The sequence below is a fragment of the Triticum urartu genome, chromosome 1A (genome assembly GCF_056163025.1).
Source record: "Triticum urartu cultivar PI428250 chromosome 1A, HENAU_Tu73, whole genome shotgun sequence".
Lineage (NCBI taxonomy): Eukaryota > Viridiplantae > Streptophyta > Magnoliopsida > Poales > Poaceae > Triticum > Triticum urartu.
In genome coordinates this window covers 295,847,038-295,870,929 of record NC_141873.1, presented here as the reverse complement: position 1 = coordinate 295,870,929, position 23,892 = coordinate 295,847,038, and the positions used below count along the sequence as shown (strand labels likewise).

Here is a 23,892-nt window from a genome sequence, read left to right as displayed (position 1 = left end):
ATTTGTCATTTATGTCATGATTAATGTGTGCATGCTATGATCCTGAGCTCTACATGTGTTTTGTTATATGCCATGCCATCTTTACAAAGGTGCTTGCCATGTATTTTTGTGATATTTGTGGTGACTAGCACAAGCTTGCAAAGTAGCGTAATCCGTAATGCTGATTTCAGGGACTTAGAATTTCACTAAGTCTTTGTCCTGATTTTGTTGTTATGCCTTATGTTCATGTTGTTTCCTAGTGATCTGTGCCTCTTTTGAGGATGATCAGTAAGGATGTTTTGTTAACATTGTGGTGCTCTATCCATCCATGTCTTTGTTTGCATTTATGGAGCACCCTAGCTTGAGTCAATCGAGCTCTCCTTTTGCTATAAAATAATCCTGACAGATTGTTGACATGTTTAGCGATTTTGCCGAGGATGTTGCTATTGATCCGTGCATGCTATGTTGTTGTTCTTGCCATGTCTAGTTTCTATGCCATGTCTTCTTGATGGGTGTATGCTTAGCTTCTCATGCCATGATCTCTAGTGAGTGCATCGAGCTCGTAAACATGCCTACTCGTTAACTGATTTGCATGCTCCAGTTTTTCACAAAGTCTGAATCTGTTTGTGTTTTTGCCATGTTCACATGCTTGCAATTGTATTTTCTGATCCCTTTTGGCTCAAGGTCACTAAGGGACTTTTGTTAAGTACTTTGAGTAGTTTCATGCCATGCCTTGCTTTGCCATGTTAAGTTCCTATAGCATGTAGTTTTCATGCTCTAAAGTGTGCTTCCTGATGATAAATCCTAAGTCTGAAACCTGTTATCATTTGCACTTTTAACATGCTTGTTCGAACCTGTTAATGGATGAATTAGCCGTAGCTCAGTGTTCATCTTTTGTCAAGCATCATGAGTGGATCCCTGCCATGTATTTTGTTGTCATGTTTGAGTGCTGTAGCATATTTATCTTGATGCATTTAGTTGGTCACTTGTTGATTATCGCAGATCGGTGCCATATTTGTTTTGCTTGCCATTTCCAAACCGTGCATCCGATTCCGGTGATCTTTATATCGATTTCAACCAAAATCACCTCATTCCAGTGGCACTCTTGGATTTCCAAGTTGAGGCCAGGTTCAATCATTCCTTGTCAAATCTTGCATATGCATCGCATACCGTATCCCACATATCATACCATGTTTGCATCATGTTGTTTGAGCATTGCACGTGGTTGATTGTGTTCCGTTTGCTTGTTGTTCTTGTTTGGGTAGAGCCGGGAGACGAGTTCGTGAATGAGGATCCCGTTGAGTTCACTTACGAGGATCAAGTCAACTCTGACAACTTTGCAGGCAAGATGACCATACCCTCGAAATCACTTCTATCTTTGCTTGCTAGATACTCGCTCTTTTGCTATGCCTATGCTACGATACCTACCACTTGCTTATCATGCCTCCCAAATTGCCATGTCAAACCTCTAACCCACCATGTCCTAGCAAACCGTTGATTAGCTATGTTACCGCTTTGCTCAGCCCCTCTTATAGCGTTGCTAGTTGCAGGTGAAGATTGGAGATCGTTCCTTGTTAGAATATTGTTTATTGTTGGGATATCACCATATTATCTTATTTATCTTAATGCATTTATGTACTTGGTAAAGGGTGGAAGGCTCGGCCTTTTGCTTAGTGTTTTGTTCCACTCTTGCCGCCCTAGTTTCCGTCATATCGGTGTTATGTTCCCGGATTTTGCGTTCCTTACGCGGTTGGGTTATAATGGGAACCCCTTTACAGTCCGCCTTGAATAAAACTCCTCCAGCAATGCCCAACCTTGGTTTTACCATTTGCCACCTAGCCTCTTTTTCCCTTGGGTTTCCGAAGCCCGAGGGTCATCTTTATTTAAACCCCCCCCCTGGGCCAGTGCTCCTCTGAGTGTTGGTCCAAACTAGAACCCTGTGCAGCGCCCCCTCGAGGAAACTCGAGGTTTGGTTTTAGTTGTATGGAGCGCTCATCTGAGTGTGCCCTGAGAACGAGATATGTGCAGCTCCTATCTGGATTTGTCGGCACATTCGGGCGGTGTTGCTGGACTTGTTTTACCATTGTCGAGGATGTCTTATAACCGGGATACCGAGTCTGATCGGAATGTCTCGGGAGAAGGAATATCCTTCGTTGACCGTGAGAGCTTGTGATGGGCTAAGTTGGGACTCCCCTGCAGGGATTTGAACTTTTGAAAGCCGTGCCCACGGTTATGGGCAGATGGGAATTTGTTAATGTCCGGTTGTAGATAACATGAAACTTAACTTAATTAAAATGAATCAACCGCATGTGTAACCGTGATGGTCTCTTCTCGGCGGAGTCTGGGAACTGAACACGGTGTTGGAGTAATGCTTGACGTATGTTGTTCTAGGATTACTTCTTGATCATAGTTGTTCGACCGTGCTTTGCCTTCTCTTCTCGCTCTCTTTTGCGTATGTTAGCCACCGTATATGCTAGTCGCTTGCTGCAGCTCCACATCATACCTTTGCCTTACCTAAAAGCTTAAATAGTCTTGATCGCAAGGGTGCGAGATTACTGAGTCCCCGTGACTCACAGTTTACTTTCAAAACCAGATGCAGGGACCGATGATACCGCTCCAGACGATGCGCTTGAGCTCAAGTGAGAGTTCGATGAAGACTCTCGCCGTTACTATGTGTCTTTTCCAGATGATCAGTAGTGGTGCCCAGTTGGGGCGATCGGGGACCGTGTCGCATGTGGGGGTTTGATCTTTATTTTGATACCGTAGTCGGACCATGAGTGTATTGGATGATTGTAATGTTATTCATGTATTTGTGTGACGTGGCGAGTGTAAGCCAACTATGTACCTTTTCCCTTTTATCTATTTACATGGGTTGTTGTGAAGATTACCTTACTTGCGACATTGCTTTAAATGCGGTTATACCTCTAAGTCGTGCTTCGACACGTAGGAGATATAGCCACATCAAGGACGTTACACACACAAGCACACCTACCGCCACAACTATCTTCAACATCATCACACACATAGTTCACTCCTCCTTTACTCAGCAGCATCACACACAACACTTGCATCACTTCATCAGCAGCGTCACACACAGCACACACACACACACACCTACTGCCAGAGCTATCTTCAACAGAAGAACAATCTACCTGCCAACCTGCAACAAAGATTCACTCCTCTCCTCACAGCATGAACCCCTAAATCCTACTGCCATCATCCCTCTAGCTCTTCTCTCTTCATTGCGCCGCTCCAACTCTTCTCTCCTGTCTTCAGACCACCCAATTACATCCACAACATCATCTCCAGTGAGAAACATCTTCTCCACCAAGTAAGCAACATACTCCCTCTCCCAATGCCAGAAATTGCATCCATTCTATCAAAATGAATGCAAATTAGAGACCAAATGTGCCAAAAAGTGACAAAATCAATGCTTTCCAAGACCAAATGTCAGAGAACTTACACCATGACCGGGTAGCGGTAGTACACCCATCCAGGGTGATCCTCTGTGCCGGAAACATGCTTCTTCACCATGGAACCACACCCCACTGGCAGTAGATGAGGGGGATGAATGGACCGCCGCCGCGGCGAGAAGAGCGGCAGGAGCTCGATGCAGACATGCTTCAAGGGAAGAACAACTCGTTGCAGAAGCGGCGACGCCGGCGGTGAGCGGTGCTGGGCAGGGAGTGGGCGACGGCAGGACGACACCGGCTAGGGATTTGGTGGCCGGCGGCGAAAGAGGAAAATGGCTAGGGATTTGGAGGACGATGGGGGAGGGGGTTTTAATACAACGCGAAATTTGCAAAAAGAAAAGCCCCCCAAATCAACTCGCCAGTGCAAAAGAACCCCCACCTTGCTTGCGTGGCTGGTCAAACAGTACGCCACGTGGGACAAATACGGCGACGCAGCGTACACTGTGACCTGCGTTGTTAACAAATGTAATGATAAGCACCGTAATTTGGGTATTCCGTAATCCAGTGACCAAAATGAACTTTGTGATCAAATACAATGACCGCGGGTGAATTTAACTCCGGCACATCTCTGTAAGTACAAAACTGGTGAACTCCTGGATGCCTATTCTTCCGGTTCTTTCCTTGTTGTACTCCTCTTCAGCCTATTGGCCCGTGTATCGAATCAATTATGCCCGGAACTAATGGTATACAGCGACTGTGTGGAGTAGTTTCTTTTTCAGGAGTAGGAGCTATGGTTGCCCTGGCTGAGGTGTGGCTAGGGGCAACAGATTCTTGTATAATGACTTTCTCTCTTCTATAAAGCTATGGTACGCATTTTGCATACTCTCTCTCTCTCAAAAAAAAGATGAGATTATAATTTTGAAGGAACATTGCTGAAACCGACATGGACGCATTCCCCTTACCCAAGATATAACATCGTTATGCTAAAAACAAGATATAATATCGTTGGGTAAGTACCGCCTACCTACAAAACTGTGCTTATGCACCATGCTGAATGCATACACCATTCACAGTTAAGCAGATCCAAGACAAAGAACTAAATTTAACCTAGATCAGCATTTGGCTTCTACTCCCTCCGTTCCTAAATATATGACATTTTGGTAGTTTAATTTAAACTACCAAAACGTCATATAATTTAAACTACCAAAACGTCATATATTTAGGAACGGAGGGGTAGAACAGTAAAATGGGATAAACTTGTCAAAGGTTCTCATCATCAAGAACATCTACCACTTGTCAATATACAAGCTGACCTTCCTGTCAAATGTACAAGGCTACTGGTGAGCAATTTTATGCCGCATCTAGAATCGATAGCACCAGATAAAATTGTCCGATTAACAAGCAAACATTGTACATTTATAGTCATCAGCACTTGGGGTAAGTCAATGAATAGGTAAAACTGATGAATATGACCAAACAAGTAAACGGCTAGCATGTGTTGGCAGTAAGCACTTATAAATGCTTATATGAGTTATAACAGCACCAGACCAGTAAGACCTCCAAAGTTTCAACCATGGCGGTTGCGAGAAACAAGCGTGCCCTTAAGAACGATGTTTAACAATTTAACCTAATAAACAGATTACCAACGACCCCCAAGTGTCACATCAACAATTAGCAACAGAGCAAACATTATGAATTTCAGAATACTTATAACATTTCAGGACATTCATCCATAAGTTCATTACTAGAAATGAAGCACACTCACAGCATAAGTGCGCATCAAGAGCGTATTCACATGGAGGGCACAACACTACTACGGCCCAACTACATATCACAGAGGCATTTTACGGATTATTACGCAACACACAAACAGCAGCACACGGGCATATCATGGAACTTGCCACTCCTGGGAAAGGGAAACCCTAGAATCTAGTTCTTACCACCGTCGTAGGCCTCGACGCCGGGGATGATGACATAGCCAACCTTCTTGGGGCTCTCGGAGTCGGACGCCTCGTCGCCGTAGAGCTCGTCGTAGTGGGAGGACGCGCCGGGGCCGGCGATTACGGACCACACGAGGTACATGGAGGCAGCGGTGAGCGCGCCGCAGCCGAGACCGAAGAGGATCCCGACGAGGACCACGAGGATGTCCTTGACGCGCTCCTGGATGCTCGCGGCAACGCCGGCCGCAGAGTGGGGAGGCTCTGGGAGCTCGGGGCGGCGGATCTGGATGTTGGCGGGGATGGAGTGTAGGTGGTGGTGGTGGTGGTGCTGGTTGAGGTGGGGATGCGCGTGGCCTTGGGTGCGGAGGAAGTGGGGGCCGAAGCGGCGGATGCGGAAGACGGTGATGACCGTCGTGGTGATGGGGGAGCGGTGGTCGGGGTCGTTGCTGGGGTTAGCGTTGGCCGAGTGGGAGGAGATGAAGAGGGTGTTGCAGGGACGCGCGGCGGCCACTGGGGAGGCTACGGTGGGGGATGCGGCGGCGACGACGAGGACGAGCAGGACGAGGCGGTCGGCCATGGCGGCTACGGCGGTGGAGCAGCGTGAGGAAGTGGGGTCTCCGGATTTCCTGTGAGCGGAGGGTGCTCTTGTCAAAAAGCGGAGAGGCCGCGAGGGTCCAAGAAGAGAAATGGTACATTGCTCCCTCCGTCTCTAGCCTGTAAGTTAACCCAGTAAAATTCGGATTCATTAATTTTACGCCATTTCTAGCCTATCTCTAAATTACTGAAAAGGCCTTTCGCCCCGTTTTATAAATAAAGCAAACCACCAAAGGCCATCAAGTATCACAATAAAATCACATACCCAAATATCATAATAAATAATGCAGGAGGTTCTGCTGAGGGCACAGCTCAACAAACCCAAATAAACATAAAAAGCAGGTGAGCCAAGGGGCACTAATCGGGCTCAGGAGGAGGCGGGGGAAGCGGCTGTACCAATCGGAGAGTCATCGCACGGAGATCAGCAATGGTGATGTTGCTGGCGTCCTGATCCTGGGGACGGCTAAGAGGCCGCCAGAGCTGCAAGAAACTACAAAATTTGAAAAACCGCGTCAATGGCATGTCGAAGAGGAATACGTTGGATGACTAGCGTATTCCGAACCGTCCAGAGCGTCCAGGCAAGGCCACAAATGGTCAGCCACCTAATGTGGCGACACGTCGAAGGGATGCCTGAACTGCAACGAAGAGGTCTGGGAAGTTGGTGTGGCACCAACTGCCACCGAACATCTCCTGCATGCAACTCCAGAGAAACTGGGCTAAGACACATAAGAAGAAGATGTGGTTAGAGTCTTCCGCGGTCCCACACAGAGGGCAGAGGCCGTCACTAGGGCCATTACGTTTCAGCACCTCAACGTCGGACGCGATTCGTCCGCGGATCCATTGCCACAAGAAGATTCAGATCTTCAAAGGCAGACAGATCGCCCATATCACCTCGAAGGGGCTGGGGCAGGGTGGCTACGATGGCGCGGTACATGGACTTCGTGGAGAATCTGCCCGAGGGCTCTAAGCGCCAGGCCACACGGTCATGCGTAGAGTCGAGGTTCGGTTCGTGAAGTGCAATGGCGTCAAGGAGCTCATGCCATGTGGCTATTTCCGCAGGCCCGAAAGGTCGTCGGAACGCGAGACGCCCTAAGTCAATAAGGGTTGTCTCAACCGAGACCCGAGGGTCAACCACAATGGAAAATAGGTCCGGGAAGCGGGTCGCGAAAGGGGTATCACCCGCCCATCTATCGAACCAGAATAAGGTGTCAGTGCCCGATCCCACCGAGATGGAGGCCCCGATGCGGAGGGCAGACAACAACTAGATGACGGATTGCCAGAACTGGGAGCCACCGGACCGCTGACAAAACGCAAGGGGTCGGCCACCTAGGTATTTGTTTCGGATGATATGGAGCCATAGGCCACCGTCCCCATTGGCTATGCGCCACACCCACCGGGTCAATAGGGCAATGTTCATCCGTTTGGATGACATGATGCCCAGGCCGCCATGGTCCTTAGGCTTGCACATCTCCGTCCAGCGCACCATGTGGTATTTCTGCCTGTCCCCTCGCCCGCTCAGAAGAAACGAGCCTGGATCGTGCGGATCTCGTGGTGAAGCGTCTCGGGCAAGCTATAGAAGCTCATGATGAATAGGAGGAGGCTGGATAGAGATGAATTGATGAGGATTGTACGCGCCGCCTTAGACAAGCATCTGCCCTGCCAGGGTTCAATGCGGTGACGGAGCTTGCCCACCGTAGGCCTCAAGTCCGCGACAGAGGGTCGGGAGTCGCTAATGGGGATTCCCAAGTAAGAAGTGGGAAGGAGCCGAGCGGACAGTTAAGCCGGTTGGCAATATCCTAGCTTTCGGAGGGGGAATAGCCCATCACCATCACCTCGCTCTTAGCAAAGTTTATCTTAAGACCCGACATCCCCTGGAAGCAGAGAAGGAGGAATTTGATGTTCATGATATCATCTCTAGATCCCTCAACCGTGATGATGGTATCGTCTGCGTACTGGAGGAGGGAAACGCCATTCCCTCCCACCAGATGGGGAACCAGTCCTCGAATGTGGCCTCTCGCCTTCGCCTTGTCAAGAATAGAAGCCAAGGCGTCCGCTACCATGTTGAAGAGGAACAGGGAGAAGGGGTTCCCTAAATAGAATCTGAACCATAGTTTACTCCATTAATCAAGAATAGTAGCCAAGGCGTCCACTGCCATGTTGATTAAATTGAAGTTTACCCCATTAATCAAATTCAAAGCAATTTGAACCGAAAGTAGCATGCATTCAAACATAAACGTAGATAGTTCTGCACAACCGAACATAAAACACAAATTTAAACTAAACTAAGCTTAACTAAACTACTTCCGATCGAATTTGAGGTCGTGCCAATCCTTCCTCGTCAGGTACGGTGTGCCGCGATTTGGTTCTGTGCTGGTGCCATCATCTTCCTCGTCAGGGAAGACACTCCTCCGCTCATTGACATTGATCTCCTCGTCCTCGCGCGCCCACCTTACTGATGTCCTCGCCGCCTTTGACCTCATCGGAGGAGGAGATAACGTTAACCTCACCGCCGACGTCGGCGAAGATCATCTGCTCCGCCTCCACGAGCTCTGGGGGGTGCCGGCGGAGCTCTTTCATGTAGGCCTCATTGACGGCCTCGGCCTCGCGTTCCTCCCGCGCCATAGTCGAGCTCACCACCCCGGCTTCGGCGGGACGAGGTGGACCGGAGCGGTGCCGAAGGGGAAGTTGAGTCGGGCCACCGCGCTATGGTAGCGGACCTGCCAGTGGTCGTACTCCATGGACGCGAGCTCGGCCGTATGGAAGCTCCTAAGCCACCGCCGGGTGTGGGTCTCCCGATCCGTGATTTCGGCCACCCACGTCCCCGACCGCCGCTACTGGACCCCGAGGCAGGTCCTCGTCGACGGCCGGGGTGGAGGGAGGACAAGGAAGTCCTTGAACTTGTAACATCCCAAATTTTCAATTTGGAATGTTATACATTATATCATCATTGCATATCATATTTTATTGCATTTTGGCTTGATCCTAGAAATTTCTACGCAACTCAAAGGACCCACAGAGAGTTGAGGATTTTGTTATTTTCATATTTGAGTTTTCTCAACTTTTGAAAAGAGGATCGTTTGATTTTAATTATTTTTCTCTTCGAATATTTATTTTATGAAAATAAAAGAGAAGGGATAAAATGACTTCCCCAAAATAAAAAATACTGGAGACTTAATATTAAAATAAAATAAGATTTTATTCGGAGTTTTTATTGCTATTTTATTTGAATTGGGAAAAATATGCGTTTTTCAAAATTGCATTATAGGCCCAAATAAATGTTCACCTTGTCCACTATATTTTTAGAGGACGGGGAAAATTTATTTTAGAATTTTTGGACTCCGTTTAGTATTTCTTTTCTTTGTTTCTCTGCGCAGAATTTTTAATTAGAAAAAAGTCAACCGACTTACCAGGCCGTGTCCGACCGAGACACTGCGCCCGGGCGGCCTTTATAAGCCGAAGGCCCGAGCCGCCGCAGCCCAAGCCGCCACCCGCGCCTAACCCTAACCCTAGCGCTGCTGCTGCTGCTACTGCTGCCGGCGCCCCGCCGCACGCCGCCACCCCGCCGCACGCCGCCGCCGTCACGCGTCCCGAGGTAGCTGTCGGTTTTCGTTAGAAAGCCGTTTGGTTTTTTTAGAACCCTCACTATTTTTTTAGATCGGTTTTTATTTTTTCCCCCGGTTTAATTATTTAGCGAACGCCCATTCGTACGTTCTTTTTAATGAACGGTTTTCACTCATTAACCGCAGACAACGAACGTTCGTTCGTTAGCCTGTTCGTCAGTTTTTCTTTTTCCAGGGTTTTTCCGCGATTATTTTCGATCACGATTTCTGACCCGATTTTTGTTTTAGTTTATCTTTTCGCTTGTTTATCGGAATCAGGCGATTCAAGCGCCAAGATCTTCGTTTCGAAGCCCTCTTTTTGTTTAACCAACTTGAACAAGATTTTGCTACTGTAAAATTTGTCTTAAATTCAGATTAGTAAACGGATCTTGTTTCTTTCGCAGTTTGAGTTTCGTTGCTTCGTTTGGTTTGATTCTTTTTGCAAACCGGAGTTCTTAAGTTGAACCTTCTGGTTAGATTTCTTATTTGAGTTATACCCGTGCTTCTAGTTGAGTGCTTATTGTATGCTTGTTTGATTGCGATAGAGTACCCGAAGTGCGAAGCGTGCTACTACAAGTCTCTAGGTTTCACGGATCATCAGCAAGGCAAGTAACACTTTGATCATACCTTTTTACTACCCAGTTTTATTGCATTAGATCAATCCTCAAACAATTGCATGGTTAGGATTTGATTAACTCGTGGGTTTTGGGAAGTAGATGAGGTAGTACCTATTCACCTACTTATTACCAAACCTATGGGAGTTACTTCTACGTTGCTTATATTGCTATGCTATGCTAGTAGACGTGGATTGAGTTTGAGTGTATTCATGGCAAATGTGAGTTTGTTAATTAATGGTTCAACTTAAGGTGGCAACTTGGGTGGATTGCTTGTGGGCACCTGGAGAAACCAGTGTTGTCCTAGGATATCCCGGAGGACCCGTGTGATCATCCTACGGCCAGCCACCCAGGCTCAAAGGGATCATAAGATTATTCATGCTAGAAACTTCCATGTGCAGCCACAAGCCATTATGGGCTCTGGCATAGTTGAGTAAGTTGCGTGAAGCTCTCGAAGAGGTAGACTAGCAGATGTAGTGGGTTGTAGGTGGTACTGTCTATCCAGAGTAGAGAGTTAATGCTTCTGAAAGACTGTGTCACGGTCATCCGTTTCTCAAACACCATGTAGTGCGAGAAATCCAATGGAGGAGATCGAGTCTTGTGGGGAAAAGTGTGCAAACCTCTACAGAGTGTATAAACTAATCATGGTTAGCCGTGTCCCCGGTTATGGACGTTTTGAGTGTCTAGTTCTTGGATTATTATGTTGATCTCATCACTCTTAATATAATTTGATTGGGTTTAATGATGATGCTTAATTGGGATTGAGTTGGAGGAACCTTCTCAATGTTTAACAACCACCATGATAGTTAAATAAAATTTATTCCTTTGTTGTAGGAAAAAATTGGCTTTTCGCAAAAACATATTAACCATACAGCCTCCACCAGCCATATATGCATGTAGTGATAGCATTTATTCTGTTCATTACTCTATGTGTTACATTGCCAGCATATTCCATGTGCTGACCCGTTTCGGGCTGCAACGTTCATGTTGCAGACTTTTCAGACGACGAGTAAGGAGCCTTAGATCGTTGTCTTTCACTCAGTGATGCCGTTGGAGTTGATGGACTCACTTTATCTTCCAAGCCTTCCGCTGTTATCGACTTTAGATGGCCTTAAGCCATATTTATTGTAATAAGTTCTCTTTTGAGACATTCGATGTAATAAGTGTGTGATTGCTACTCTGTTATAAATCCTCAAGTACTGTGTGTGTCAGCATTACCGATCCAGGAATGACACTAATGCACAGAGATCAGACTGTTTGAGGTCTGGTCGCTCCAAGATGGTATCAGAGCACACACTAACTGTAGGACACGACCACTAAGCTAAAACCCTAGATCACTACTCTCTTCTCATTTCTGACTCCTCTCCCTTTTCTACTCTTTAGGATGGCAGATGCAAGGAACAAGTTCAGTCAACCGGATGAAGATACACCTTTTGGACGACACTTGAAGGAAATTACTAGATACCTGAACATCGGAATACCAAGCTTCACCGAGACTTACAACGCCACTTTACCAGAAGAGAAGCACTGGATGATTCAAGTTCAAGTTCCAGGAAGGACGTTCATGCCAGTCACTGAGCCCATAGAGTTTTTCTTTGATGCACCAACCTGGAGTCTAGGCAAGAGCATGGCAGCCCACATCACCATGGGACGCATTGGAGAAGTTTACCACAAGGATCTCAAGGATACTATCTACCAGATTTGTGGGCACCGAGATGAGCAATGGGAGATGATCAGCACTAGGAAGGATAGATCTATTGCAGCTTTCATCCAGGAGTTCAATCAGCACATTCGTCGCCAGGAGAACTAGATGTGCACAGACATGATAGATCTGAAGAAGGCAATGACTAGGATCACCGAGCTAGAAGAATAAATCTAGTTTACACGCGATGGATACGAGGAGAAAATGACGATACTAGTGGAGAATAATGATGATCCGACAAGGAAGCTAGGAGTATTCATGGGAGATCCCGCGCCAGGAGGAGAAGACGACTATTCCACTTGCCCGGAGAACTACATCATCATCAATGACACCGACTCGGACCCCGACGATAGCGATGATGACTTTGTTGATGAAGTTGGAGCAGATATTATGGAGTCTTCCACCAATCAATTTTTCTAGTCGACCACCATATCAGTAGTAGAATTCCCCCATGTATATAGTATAGTCCGAGCACTTTTGTAACGATAGTTAGACCGATTGTATGTCCTTGTTTGAATTGATTGAAGTGATATGATTATGTTTGTCTCATGTGCATATGGGTAGTGTTTTCCCCCTAGACCTCTTTCTACTCTGTTTCCTCGTCTTTTCTAAAACCCATCAGATGCCTCCGAGACGCGACAATGGATTTGCTTTCCCACTGGAGCTCACTCAGTTGATCCAGCAGCAGAATGCATTGATGCAGATACTAGTCCAGAATCAGAATCAGGGGAACAACAACAACAACAACCCACCGCCACCACCCATTGATCACTTAGCCCGTTTCTAAGGCTGAATCCGCCGGTGTTCTCCAGTAGCACTGAGCTGATAGTTGCAGATGATTGGCTCCGCAAGATTGGAAGGGAGTTGACCACTACAGGATGCACAGATGCGGAGAGAGTGCGTTTTGCCGCACATCAGCTTGATGGACCCACAACATCATGGTGGGAGAATTTCACAGCCACATACCCCATCGACACTGTTACATGGGACCAGTTTCAGCAGGCTTTTCACACTGCCCATGTATCAGCAGGAGCTATGGCCATGAAGAAGCACGAGTTTCGCAACTTACGCCAAGGAGGACACACCATTGGCCAGTATGTGGATGACTTTAGTAAGCTAGCACGTTATGCCCCAGATGACGTTGCTACGGATGCAGCTAAACAGGAGAAGTTTCTGGAGGGACTGAATGATGAGCTGAGCATGCAGTTGATGGTGGCAACTTTTAATAACTACCAACAGTTGGTAGATAGAGCTCTCATGATTGAAGGGAAACAACAGCAGATTGACACCCGCAAGAGGAACTATGGACAAGGGAAGTATACTGGAGCTCAGCAGAGGCCCCGTTTTACCCCGAACTCGGGAGGGCCCCTTCAACATAACCATGGAGGTCACAACCACAATGGAGGGATTTCGCACAACCATAGTGGCCCCAGGAATGGGAATAGTAATGGAGGAAGCAACGGTCAAAACCGTTCCAACCCAGCAATGCCTGCTAAGAAGGATCTAAGTCACATTACTTGTTTCAAGTGCGGGAAGAATGGACATTATGCCATGGAGTGTGCTGAAGCAAAGAATGGCAATGGCAATGGAAGCTCTGGGAAGAAGCCCAACCCTTTCAACAGGGGACAAGTGAACCACGTGAATGTGGAGGAGGTCGAAGCGCAACCGGATGCAGTAATAGGTAAGTTTATGATTAAGTCATTTACTACAATCGTTCTTTTTGATACTGGTGCATCGCATTCATACATATCAAGGGCATTTGTGGATAAGTTTAAACTGCCAACCCAAGCCCTTAGGACACCCATGTTAGTAACCTCGCCAGGAGCAGAGTACATGGCTAGCCTATGGTGTGATCGGTTACCATTAAGGATTGGTAGATACGTGTTCCCCTCAGACCTAATAGTATTGGAGTCACAAGGACTAGATGTGATATTAGGCATGGATTGGTTATCGAAGTATGGAGGGAACATTGACTGCGCCAGTAAATCGATTCTACTTACCACCCCAGAAGGAAGAAGGATCAAGTATGTATCCCGGCATGTGCCGAATAGGACTCAAGTGAATTCCTCATCAGGAGTTGTACAGGAGGAAGTACCAGTGGTGAAGGATTTCCCGGATGTATTTCCAGAAGAGTTGCCAGGCATGCCACCGGATAGAGACATTGAGTTTTTGATTGAGCTTTCGCCAGGCACAGGGACAATATCTAAGAGACCGTATAGGATGCCCGCTAAGGATTTAGAGGAAATTAAGAAGCAGATAAAGGAGTTATTGGATAAAGGCTATATTTGCCCAAGCTCGTCACCTTGGGGATCACCAGTGCTTCTAGTGGAGAAGAAGGATGGATCGTTGATGATGGTTGTTGATTATCGTGGATTGAATGAGGTGACGATCAAGAACAAGTACCCACTACCGATGATCAATGATTTGTTTGACCAGCTGCAAGGAGCTAAGGTGTTTTCCAAGATCGATCTGCGATCAGGGTACCACTAGCTAAAAATTCGAGAGCAGGATATACCTAAGACAACTTTTACCACAAGGTACGGGCTATATGAGTATACCATTATGTAATTTGGTCTGACTAACGCACCTGCCTATTTTATGAACATGATGAACAAAGTGTTTATGGAGTTTTTGGATAAGTTCGTCATGGTGTTCATTGATGATATTCTGGTCTACTCAAAGAATGAAGAGGAGCATAAGGAGCATTTGCGTTTGGTACTTGGGAAGCTCAGAGAACATCAGCTATATGCCAAGTTCAGCAAGTGTGAGTTTTGGTTGAAGGAAGTTGGATTCCTCGGACATGTTATATCCGGAGAAGGAATAGCCATAGACCCTACCAAGGTCATCACTGTGACAAATTGGGAAGCACCCATGTTAGTTGGAGAGATCCGGAGTTTTCTTGGACTCGCAGGATACTACCGGAGGTTCATTGAAAATTTCTCGAAGATTGCAAAGCCCATGACGGAGTTGTTGAAGAAGGACGCCAAGTTCAAATGGACTGAGGAATGTGAGTCCAGTTTTCAGGAGTTGAAGAAATGCTTGGTTACAGCTCCAATGTTGATTCTTCCAGATCAACGCAAGGATTACAAGGTGTATTGCGATGCTTCTCATCAAGGACTTGGAGCAATGCTTATGCAGGAGGGAAGAGTTATTTCATATGCCTCACGACAGCTTAAACCCCATGAGTTGAATTATGCTACCCATGATTTGGAGTTAGCAGCCGTAGTGCATGTGTTGAAGACATGGAGACATTTTCTCATCGGAAACCATTGCGAGGTGTACACAGATCACAAGAGTTTTAAGTATATCTCCACACAGAAGGAGTTGAATCTCAGGCAGAGGAGATGGTTGGAGCTCATTAAGGATTATGATATGAAGTTGCATTATCATCCCGGAAAGGCTAACGTAGTAGCCGATGCGTTGAGCCGCAAGAGTCATGACCGGAGAGTTACCCAAGGAGTTAGCAGAGGATCTTCGTGAACTATGTTTGGAAATAGTTCTAAGAGGTTATGTAGCAGCATTAGAGATCCAGTCAACTTTGATGGATAGGATCAGAGAAGCTCAGAAGACAGACAAGGAGATTGCCGAGATAAAAGAGAGGATGAGCAAAGGAAAAGCTAAGGGATTTCGTGAGGATGAGCACGATACCCTATGGTTTGAGGACCGCATTTATGTGCCAAATGATCCGGAGATCAGGAAGTTGATTCTGCAAGAGGCCCATGATTCTCCGTATTCGATTCACCCAGGAAATACCAAGATGTACCTAGATTTGAAGGATAGTTTCTGGTGGACCAAAATGAAGAAGGATATTGCGGAGTATGTAGCAGTTTGTGATGTATGTCAGAGAGTGAAGGCAGAACATCAGAAGCTAGCTAGATTGTTACAGCCATTACCGATACCCGAATGGAAGTGGGATAAACTAGGCATGGACTTTATCACGGGATTACCCAGGACTCGTTCAGGCTATGACTCGATATGGGTTGTAGTCGATCATTTGACGAAGGTAGCACATTTCATCCCAGTTAAGACCACTTACACCAGTGCTAAGTTGGCAAATATATATATGACCAAGATCGTATGTCTGCATAGAGTTCCGGGGACCATTGTATCAGATAGAGGAACCCAGTTTACCTCAAAGTTTTGGAATCAGTTGCATGAGACTTTGGGAACCAGGCTAGAGTTCAGTACAGCCTTTCACCCACAGACAGATGGACAGACTGAGAGAGTCAATCAGATTCTGGAGGACATGTTAAGAGCTTGTGCGCTAGACTATGGATCTAGTTGGGACGATAATTTGCCTTATGCAGAGTTCTCTTACAACAACAACTATCAAGCCAGTTTGAAGATGGCCCCTTTCGAAGCATTGTACGGAAGGAGGTGCAGGACACCATTGCTGTGTGATGAAGTTGGAGACCGTTAGTTGTTTGGACCAGATTTGATTAAAGAGTCTGAAGAGAAGGTTAAGCTGATACGCGATAGACTCAAGGTAGCCCAGTCCAGGCAGAAGAGCTCTGCGGATTCTAAACGCAAGGAGACAGTTTATGAAGTCGGAGACAGAGTGTATCTTCATGTATCACCACTTCGAGGAGTGAAGCGTTTTGGAGTTAAGGGAAAGTTAGCACCACGTTTTGTGGGACCATACAAGGTTTTGGAACGTATGGGAGAAGTTGCTTACAAGTTGGAATTGCCCGAAGGATTGTCAGGAGTTCACGATGTGTTCCATGTTTCTCAGTTGAAGAAGTGCCACGCAGAGATGGCTAAAATTCCTCTGAGAGATACAGTGCCACTCGAAGTGATTCAGTCGGATAGCGATTTGACCTACGAGGAGAAACTAGTCAAGATTCTTGAGTTAGCCAGCCGAGTCACACACAGTAAGGTTATCAAGTTCTGCAAAGTTCAGTGGAGCCACCATACCGAGGATGAAGCCAACTAGGAACGAGAGGAAGACCTACGGAAGGATCACCCTCACCTATTTTCTAGCCAACCCGAATCTCAAGGGCGAGATTCATCTTAAGGGGGGTAGGTTTGTAACATCCCAAATTTTCAATTTGGAATGTTATACATTAGATCATCATTGCATATCATATTTTATTGCATTTTGGCTTGATCCTAGAAATTCTACGCAACTCAAGGACCCACGGAGAGAGTTGGGGATTTCGTTATTTTCATATTTGAGTTTTCTCAACTCTTGAAAAGAGGATTGTTTGATTTTAATTATTTTTCTCTTCAAATATTTCTTTTATGAAAATAAAAGAGAAGGGATAAAATGTCTTTCCCAAAATAAAGAAATATTGGAGATTTCATATTAAAATCAAATAAGATTTTATTCGGAGTTTTTATCGCTATTTTATTTGAATTAGGAAAAATATGCGTTTTTCAAAATTGCATTATAGGCCCAAATAAATGTTCACCTTGTCCACTATATTTTTAGAGGACGGGGAAAATTTATTTTAGGATTTTTGGAATCCGTTTAGTATTTCTTTTCTTTGTTTTTCTGCGTGGAATTTTTTATTAAAAAAAAGTCAACCGACTTACCGGGCCGTGTCCGACCTGGACACTACGCCTGGGCGGCCTTTATAAGCCGAAGGCCCGAGCCGCCGCAGCCCAAGCCGCCGCCCGCGCCTAACCCTAACCCTAGCGCCACCGCCGCCGCGCGCTGCTGCTGCTGCCGCCGCCGCCCGCCGCCTCGCTGGAGTTGCCCGCCGCCGACATCACGCGTCCCGAGGTAGCCACCGATTTTCGTTAGAAAACCATTTGGATTTTTTTAGAACCCTCAGCTATTTTTTTAGATCGGTTTTTTCCCGGTTTAGTTATTTAGCGAACGCCCGTTTGTACGTTCGTTTTAACGAATGGTTTTCACTCGTTAACCGCAGACAACAAACATTCGTTCGTTAGCCTATTCATTAGTTTTTCTTTTTCTAGGGTTTTTTCGCGATTATTTTCGATTGTGATTTCTGACCCGATTTTCGTTTTAGTTTATCTTTTCGCTCGTTTATCGGAATCAGGCGATTCAAGTGCCTAGATCTTCGTTTCGAAGCCCTCTTTCTGTTTAACCAACTTGAACAAGATTTTTCTACTGTAAAATTTGTCTTAAGTTCAGATTAGTAAACGGATTTTGTTTCTTTCGCAGTTTGAGTTTTGTTGCTTCGTTTGGTTTGATTCTTTTTGCAAACCGGAGTTCTTAAGTTGAACCTTCTGGTTAGATTTCTTATTTTAGTTTTACCCGTGCTTCTAGTTGAGTGCTTATTGTATGCTTGTTTGATTGCGATAGAGTACCCGGAGTGCGAAGCGTGCTACTACGAGTCTCTAGGTTTCACGGATCATCAGCAAGGAAAGTAACACTTTGATCATACCTTTTTACTACCTAGTTTTATTGCATTAGATCAATCCTCAAACAATTTCATGGTTAGGATTTGATTAACTTGTGGGTTTTGGGAAGTAGATGAGGTAGTACCTATTCACCTGCTTATTACCAAACCTATGGGAGTTACTTCTACGTTGCTTATATTGCTATGCTATGCTAGTAGACGTGGATTGGGTTTGAGTGTATTCATGACAGATGTGAGTTTGTTAATTAATGGTTCAACTTAGTGTGGCAACTTAAACACACATCCGGGTGGATTGCTTGTGGGCACCTGGAGAAACCAGTGTTCTCCTAGGATATCCCGGAGGACCTGTGTGATCATTCTACGGCCCGCCACCTAGGCTCAAAGGGATCATAAGATTATTCATGGTAGAAACTTCCGTGTGCAGCCACAAGCCATTATGGGCTCTGGCATAGTTGAGTAAGTTGCGTGAAGCTCTCGAAGAGGTAGACTAGCAGATGTAGTGGGCCATAGGTGGCACTGTCTATCCAGAGTAGAGAGTTAATGCTGCTAAAAGACTGTGTCTCGGTCATCCGTTTCTCAAACACCATGTAGTGCGAGAAATCCAACGGAGGAGATCGAGTCTTGTGGGGAAAAGTGCGCAAACCTCTGCAGAATGTATAAACTAATCACGGTTAGCCGTGTCCCCGATTATGGACGTTTTGAGTATCTAGTCCTTGGATTATTATGTTGATCTCACCACTCTTAATATAATTTGATTGGGTTTAATGATGATGCTTAATTGGGATTGAGTTGGAGGAACCTTCTCAATGTTTAACAACCACCATGATAGTTAAATAAAATTTATTCCTTTGTTGTAGGGAAAAATTGTTTTTTCGCAAAAACATGTTAACCATACAACCTCCACCAGCCATATATGCATGTAGTGATAGCATTTATTCTGTTCATTACTCTATGTGTTACATTGCCAGCATATTCCATGTGCTGACCCGTTTCGGGCTGCAACGTTCATGTTGCAGACTTTTCAGACGGCGAGTAAGGAGCCTTAGGTCGTTGTCTTTCACTCAGTGATGCCGTTGGAGTTGATGGACTCACTTTATCTTACAAGCGTTCCACTGTTATCGACTTTAGATGGCCTTAAGCCATATTTATTGTAATAAGTTCTGTTTTGAGACATTCGATGCAATAAGTGTGTGATTGCTACTCTGTTATAAATCCTCAAGTACTATGCGTGTCAGCATTACCGATCCAGGGATGACACTGATGCACAGATATCAGACTGTTTGAGCTCTGGTCGCTCCAGAACTGGCGTAGGGGCACGGCGGCGGGCGGATCGAGCGAGCGGCAACGGCGGCTCGATGAAGTGCCCGCGGAGGACGGCCCGCACGTGTGGCTACGTGGATCCGTGCTACGGATCAGCGGGGAGGGGGGGATCGGTGACCACCACGTCCGGCCATAGGAGAGGCAGGGGTAAACGCGCGGGGGGGGGGGGGGGGGGGGCAGCGGCGGTGCGGGGGGAGGGGGAGAGGAGGCGGGGGAAAGAGAGGTGATTTTACACGGCCGTGGAGAGTAGTAAATATACTCCGGTGGATAGGGAAGGAGTAAAAATTATACTCCAGTAAGTTGTTTGGGGATCGGTTAGGTCAAACTTAGTGGAGTAAAAAGCCAAATATGCTCCACTAAGTTGATATAGGGGATCGGGTAGAAATGCCCTAAGCGCGTTTTTATGTGCAAAGGATCCTCGTGATTCCCTCCTATGCATAATATGCTAGATTTCATTATATGGAGTTATAAAAAATGATGTATTCACTGTTTGATTAGCTTATTGGAGGAATGGAACCAACAAGATGGTAGAAAATTGCAATATACTAATGGTATAGGTCGAATCAATGTCAATCCTATTTAGAATCAATGTCAATCCTATTTAGGATGACATTTTAAAAATTATCGTGTCCAGCGAAGGTAAAAAAATTTATTTGGCGTACGTTGCATGGAAATCTACCGTGTCGTGTTACACTTGCTAATAGACACATGAAAGTTTCGCCTCTGTGCCCATCATGTTCGAATGGGTAAGAAGATGCAAAACATGTTTTGTTTCTGTGTCAGAAGGCAAAAAAGGTTCCGAATAAGCTGGGAATGTGCGAGGTGATTAAGAAAGCTTATGTTATTGATCGTGCAGGTGAGGCCGTTCTTGAATTCTTAGTTCTTATGCCACACCGAGAACAATCTATATTGGGTTGCCATAATGCACGTGAATTAATTATAATAACCGTTTGATATTTATAGTGGGATAGATGCATATTTGTTCATGAAGAAAAGTCTTAGGATGTTAACCGGGTTTTGATGGGGTTTGTGCTATAACAGCAAACTATGATAATGCCCACTCCCCTAGTGCGACTAGTAAAAAAGAAGGATTAAGTACACCTCCTGTGAGTTTTTTAAGCTGAATGTTGATACTTCTTTTAATCATGATCTGCTAGGGGCATGACTAGTGTTGTACTCAAAGATGACAAAGGAAAATTCATTGTTGGCGAAAACTTGAAGATCGATTGGTGCGCTGATGTACTGACAGCAGAAGCGATGGCTTTTAGGTTTGGTTTAGTTTAGGATGCAATCTTGTTATTAACTCTAATATATGAAATTCATTGACACAAATGAAGAATGGAGGACAATCTGTGGGAGCGGCGGCAAGAATCTCCGATGGTTGCTACTTCATGCCATGTGATTTTCCTTTGACTATATTTAAACATTGTAATAGGATAGCTAATAAGGTTGCTCATGAACTTGCTAGGCTAGCAAAATTTTCTGCAACTAGAGATTGGTTTGAGGAGCATGTCAAAAATATTATACCTCTTCTTATAGGTGATGTTACCATTATTTCCACTTAATAAAGTGGGTGTTTTGTTTAAAAAATATTAGAGCGTTTTTAATAATTTATCCCTTGATATATTATTTATTGTGAATTTCAGCGAGGTAGGGAGAAGATGCTTCGATGAGGGGTATTTCATGGATAATGGAGATGTTTAGTTAGCTTTCCTAAAACGGCTTTGACTGGTGGGCAACTCGTAACGAGCACTAGATGGCTTCTTCTCTCCTTTTGATCTTCAATACAATGTTCTCCTCAATGTTCTTGGAGATCTATTTAATGTAACTCCTTTTTGCGGTGTGTTTATTGGGATCTGATGAATTGTGGGTTTATGATTAGTTCTATCCATGAATAGTATTTGGGTCTTTGCTGAACTCTTTTATGCATAATTGTTATAGCCTCGTATTTGTTCTTCGAAATTCTGGTTTGGTTTGGCCAACTAGATTGATTTTTCTTGCCATGGGAAGAGGTGCTTTGTGATGGCACTAGTATAAAAAGGACCTAATGTGAAGCACATTAGTCCCGGTTTGTAACTGAACCGGCACTAATGTGACCATTAGTGCCGGTTCGAACGGAGAGGCATTAGTTCCGCTTCGTGTTGAACCTTTAGTACCGGTTCGTGCCACAAACCGGTACTAAAGGGGTGGTGGCAGGCTGGCGTCAGGCCGGGGCCCCACGAGCCCCTTTAGTGCCTGTTTGTGACACAAACCGGTACTGAAGGTCTAACCTTTAGTACCGGTTTGTGTCACAAACCGGCACTATAGGCCAATTTTCAAACTCTACCCCGTGTATCGCCATTTCAGTTTTGAAAAAAACTAAAGAAAATGATAAAAACTTCAAAAATTAAAATCCTTCGATATGTAGTTATGTTACTATATCTACTAGTTAGGAAAATTTAACAACTTAAATTTAGACATGTTTTGCAAAAAAGTGTGATGAAAAAGTAAAACGACTATATCTTTTGCATACGATGTCGAAAAAACGTATAATATATCAAAATGTTCAGCACGATGTCGTAGGCCTGTTTGCAAATTTTTAGAATCCTCAGATTCTAAAAGGAAAAAAGATATGCTCAAATTTCAGTTTTTTTGAATTTTGGTCAAACTATGGTCAAACTACTTATTCAAGAAATATTTGTGTTACTAAATAATTATTCAAGAATATTAGTGTTACTAAATAATTATTTCAGTTTTTTGAATTTTGGTCAAATCTAGTCAAACTGTGGTCAAACTATTGTCAAACTACTTATTCAAGAAATATTAGTGTTACTAAATAATTATTATTTTTAGAATAATAGTTTCAAATTCAAACGGTGAAATGTATGACCTAATGCTCAAGCTAAACTCCTGAGGGTTAATAGGATTGACAGCTTACTATTGTCAGCAAAACAACAAGTGCAGACTTGGAAACTAGGGGGAATAGAACTCCGAAGTTAAGTGTGCTCAGGCTGGAGTAGTGAGAGGATGGGTGACCCGCTGGGAAGTTAGATGATTTGGAATGAGTGATCCACACTTGAGCAGTTAAGAGGGGTGATTAGAGACTAAATCGTCAAATAATTCAGAAAATTGAAAACCAAAAAAAAATCAAATAATTAAAAAAAATAAAAAAGACCTTTAGTACCGGTTGGTGTTACCAACTGGTACTAAAGGTCCCCCATAGCACGGCGCGGGCTCGCGCCATGTGGTGGGCCTTTAGTGGCGGTTCATGCAGAACCGAAACTAAAGGGGGGACCTTTAGTCCCCACCCTTTAGTGCCGATTGCAGAACCGGCACTAAAGGCCCTTACAAACCGGTGCTATAGCCCGGTTCTGCACTAGTGTGGGTTTGATCTCGCGGTGCTCAATCTCAGTGACAGAAAGGGACATGATAAGTATGTATCGTTGCTATTAAGGATAAAAAGATGGGGTCTATTCCCACATGAATAGATCTTGTCTACATCATGTCATCGTTCTTATTGCATTATTCCATTTTTCCATGAACTTAATACACTAGATGCATGCTGGATAGCGCTCGATGTGTGGAGTAATAGTAGTAGATGCAGGCAGTGATAGAGGCAAAGGTGTCCCGTCTTTCAATGAGGTGGTGGCTATTGTTTATGGTGGAGTAGACTTTGACCATCCGACTACGAACGTGCGAGGACGTCGCGCCTTAGCAATCACTAAACCAACTCCGAAAGGTTATTGACCACGCCGAAGCACGATCAACCTAACCATGAGGGTCTATTTCCTGCAAGCAAATTAAGAACAAGCAAGAAAGTGAGATTGCAATCTGGATATTGCGAATAAAAGAGGAAAGTTTTATTGATTAAGTGGGGTTCTGTGACGCCTTGGTCTGGTCGTTGAACACAAACAAAGTGCGCGAAGTTGCTGCTATGGAAATTTTTTAATCTAAACAATACCCAAAGTCTAAACTACGCCCTAAGGTCTGTATATATGGAGGAAGAGGGAGGGATTTCGTGGCCCTTGGGGGAGGGGTCCGAAACCAACCCTATCTCTCGTTTCCCCACACATACGGACTCTAAAAACAGCCTATACTATAGTATTTCGAAATTACATGGGCCTGGCCCAAGAATAAGGCGATGCATCACCTATAATAGTCTCTGGACGAAATTTAGGAAGTGGCATCTCTTATATTTCGTCCAAGCCTTCATAAACTCATTATGGTGGCTTCAAAGTCCTGAAATCATCACTTGAAACTCCAGTCTTGTTTCCCTTGTGCATACAATCATCTCCATGCTTGATCTTGCTCAAGTAATCATCCCTCTTGTCCATGTTAGGCCCTTCATTTGTAAGCAAAACAAACATATCCAATTTAGGCAGCATCATATTCTAATGAACATTAGAATCATTACCAAGAAATG

The 23,892-nt window shown here is 44.9% G+C and overlaps 1 protein-coding gene across 1 annotated transcript; it reads right to left on the bottom strand.

The window, feature by feature from the left end:
- Positions 1-5,063: 5,063 nt before the first annotated feature.
- Positions 5,064-6,019, bottom strand: LOC125507871 (uncharacterized). The gene has a single exon (XM_048672398.2). The coding sequence runs from the start codon at positions 5,907-5,909 to the stop codon at positions 5,322-5,324; it is 588 nt and encodes a 195-aa protein (XP_048528355.1). The 5' UTR covers positions 5,910-6,019; the 3' UTR covers positions 5,064-5,321.
- Positions 6,020-23,892: the final 17,873 nt, after the last annotated feature.

What these genes read in the sequence shown, in the direction of transcription:
- LOC125507871 (XM_048672398.2), bottom strand. Translation starts at nt 5,909, where the DNA reads ATGGCCGACCGCCTCGTCCTGCTCGTCCTCGTCGTCGCCGCCGCATCC.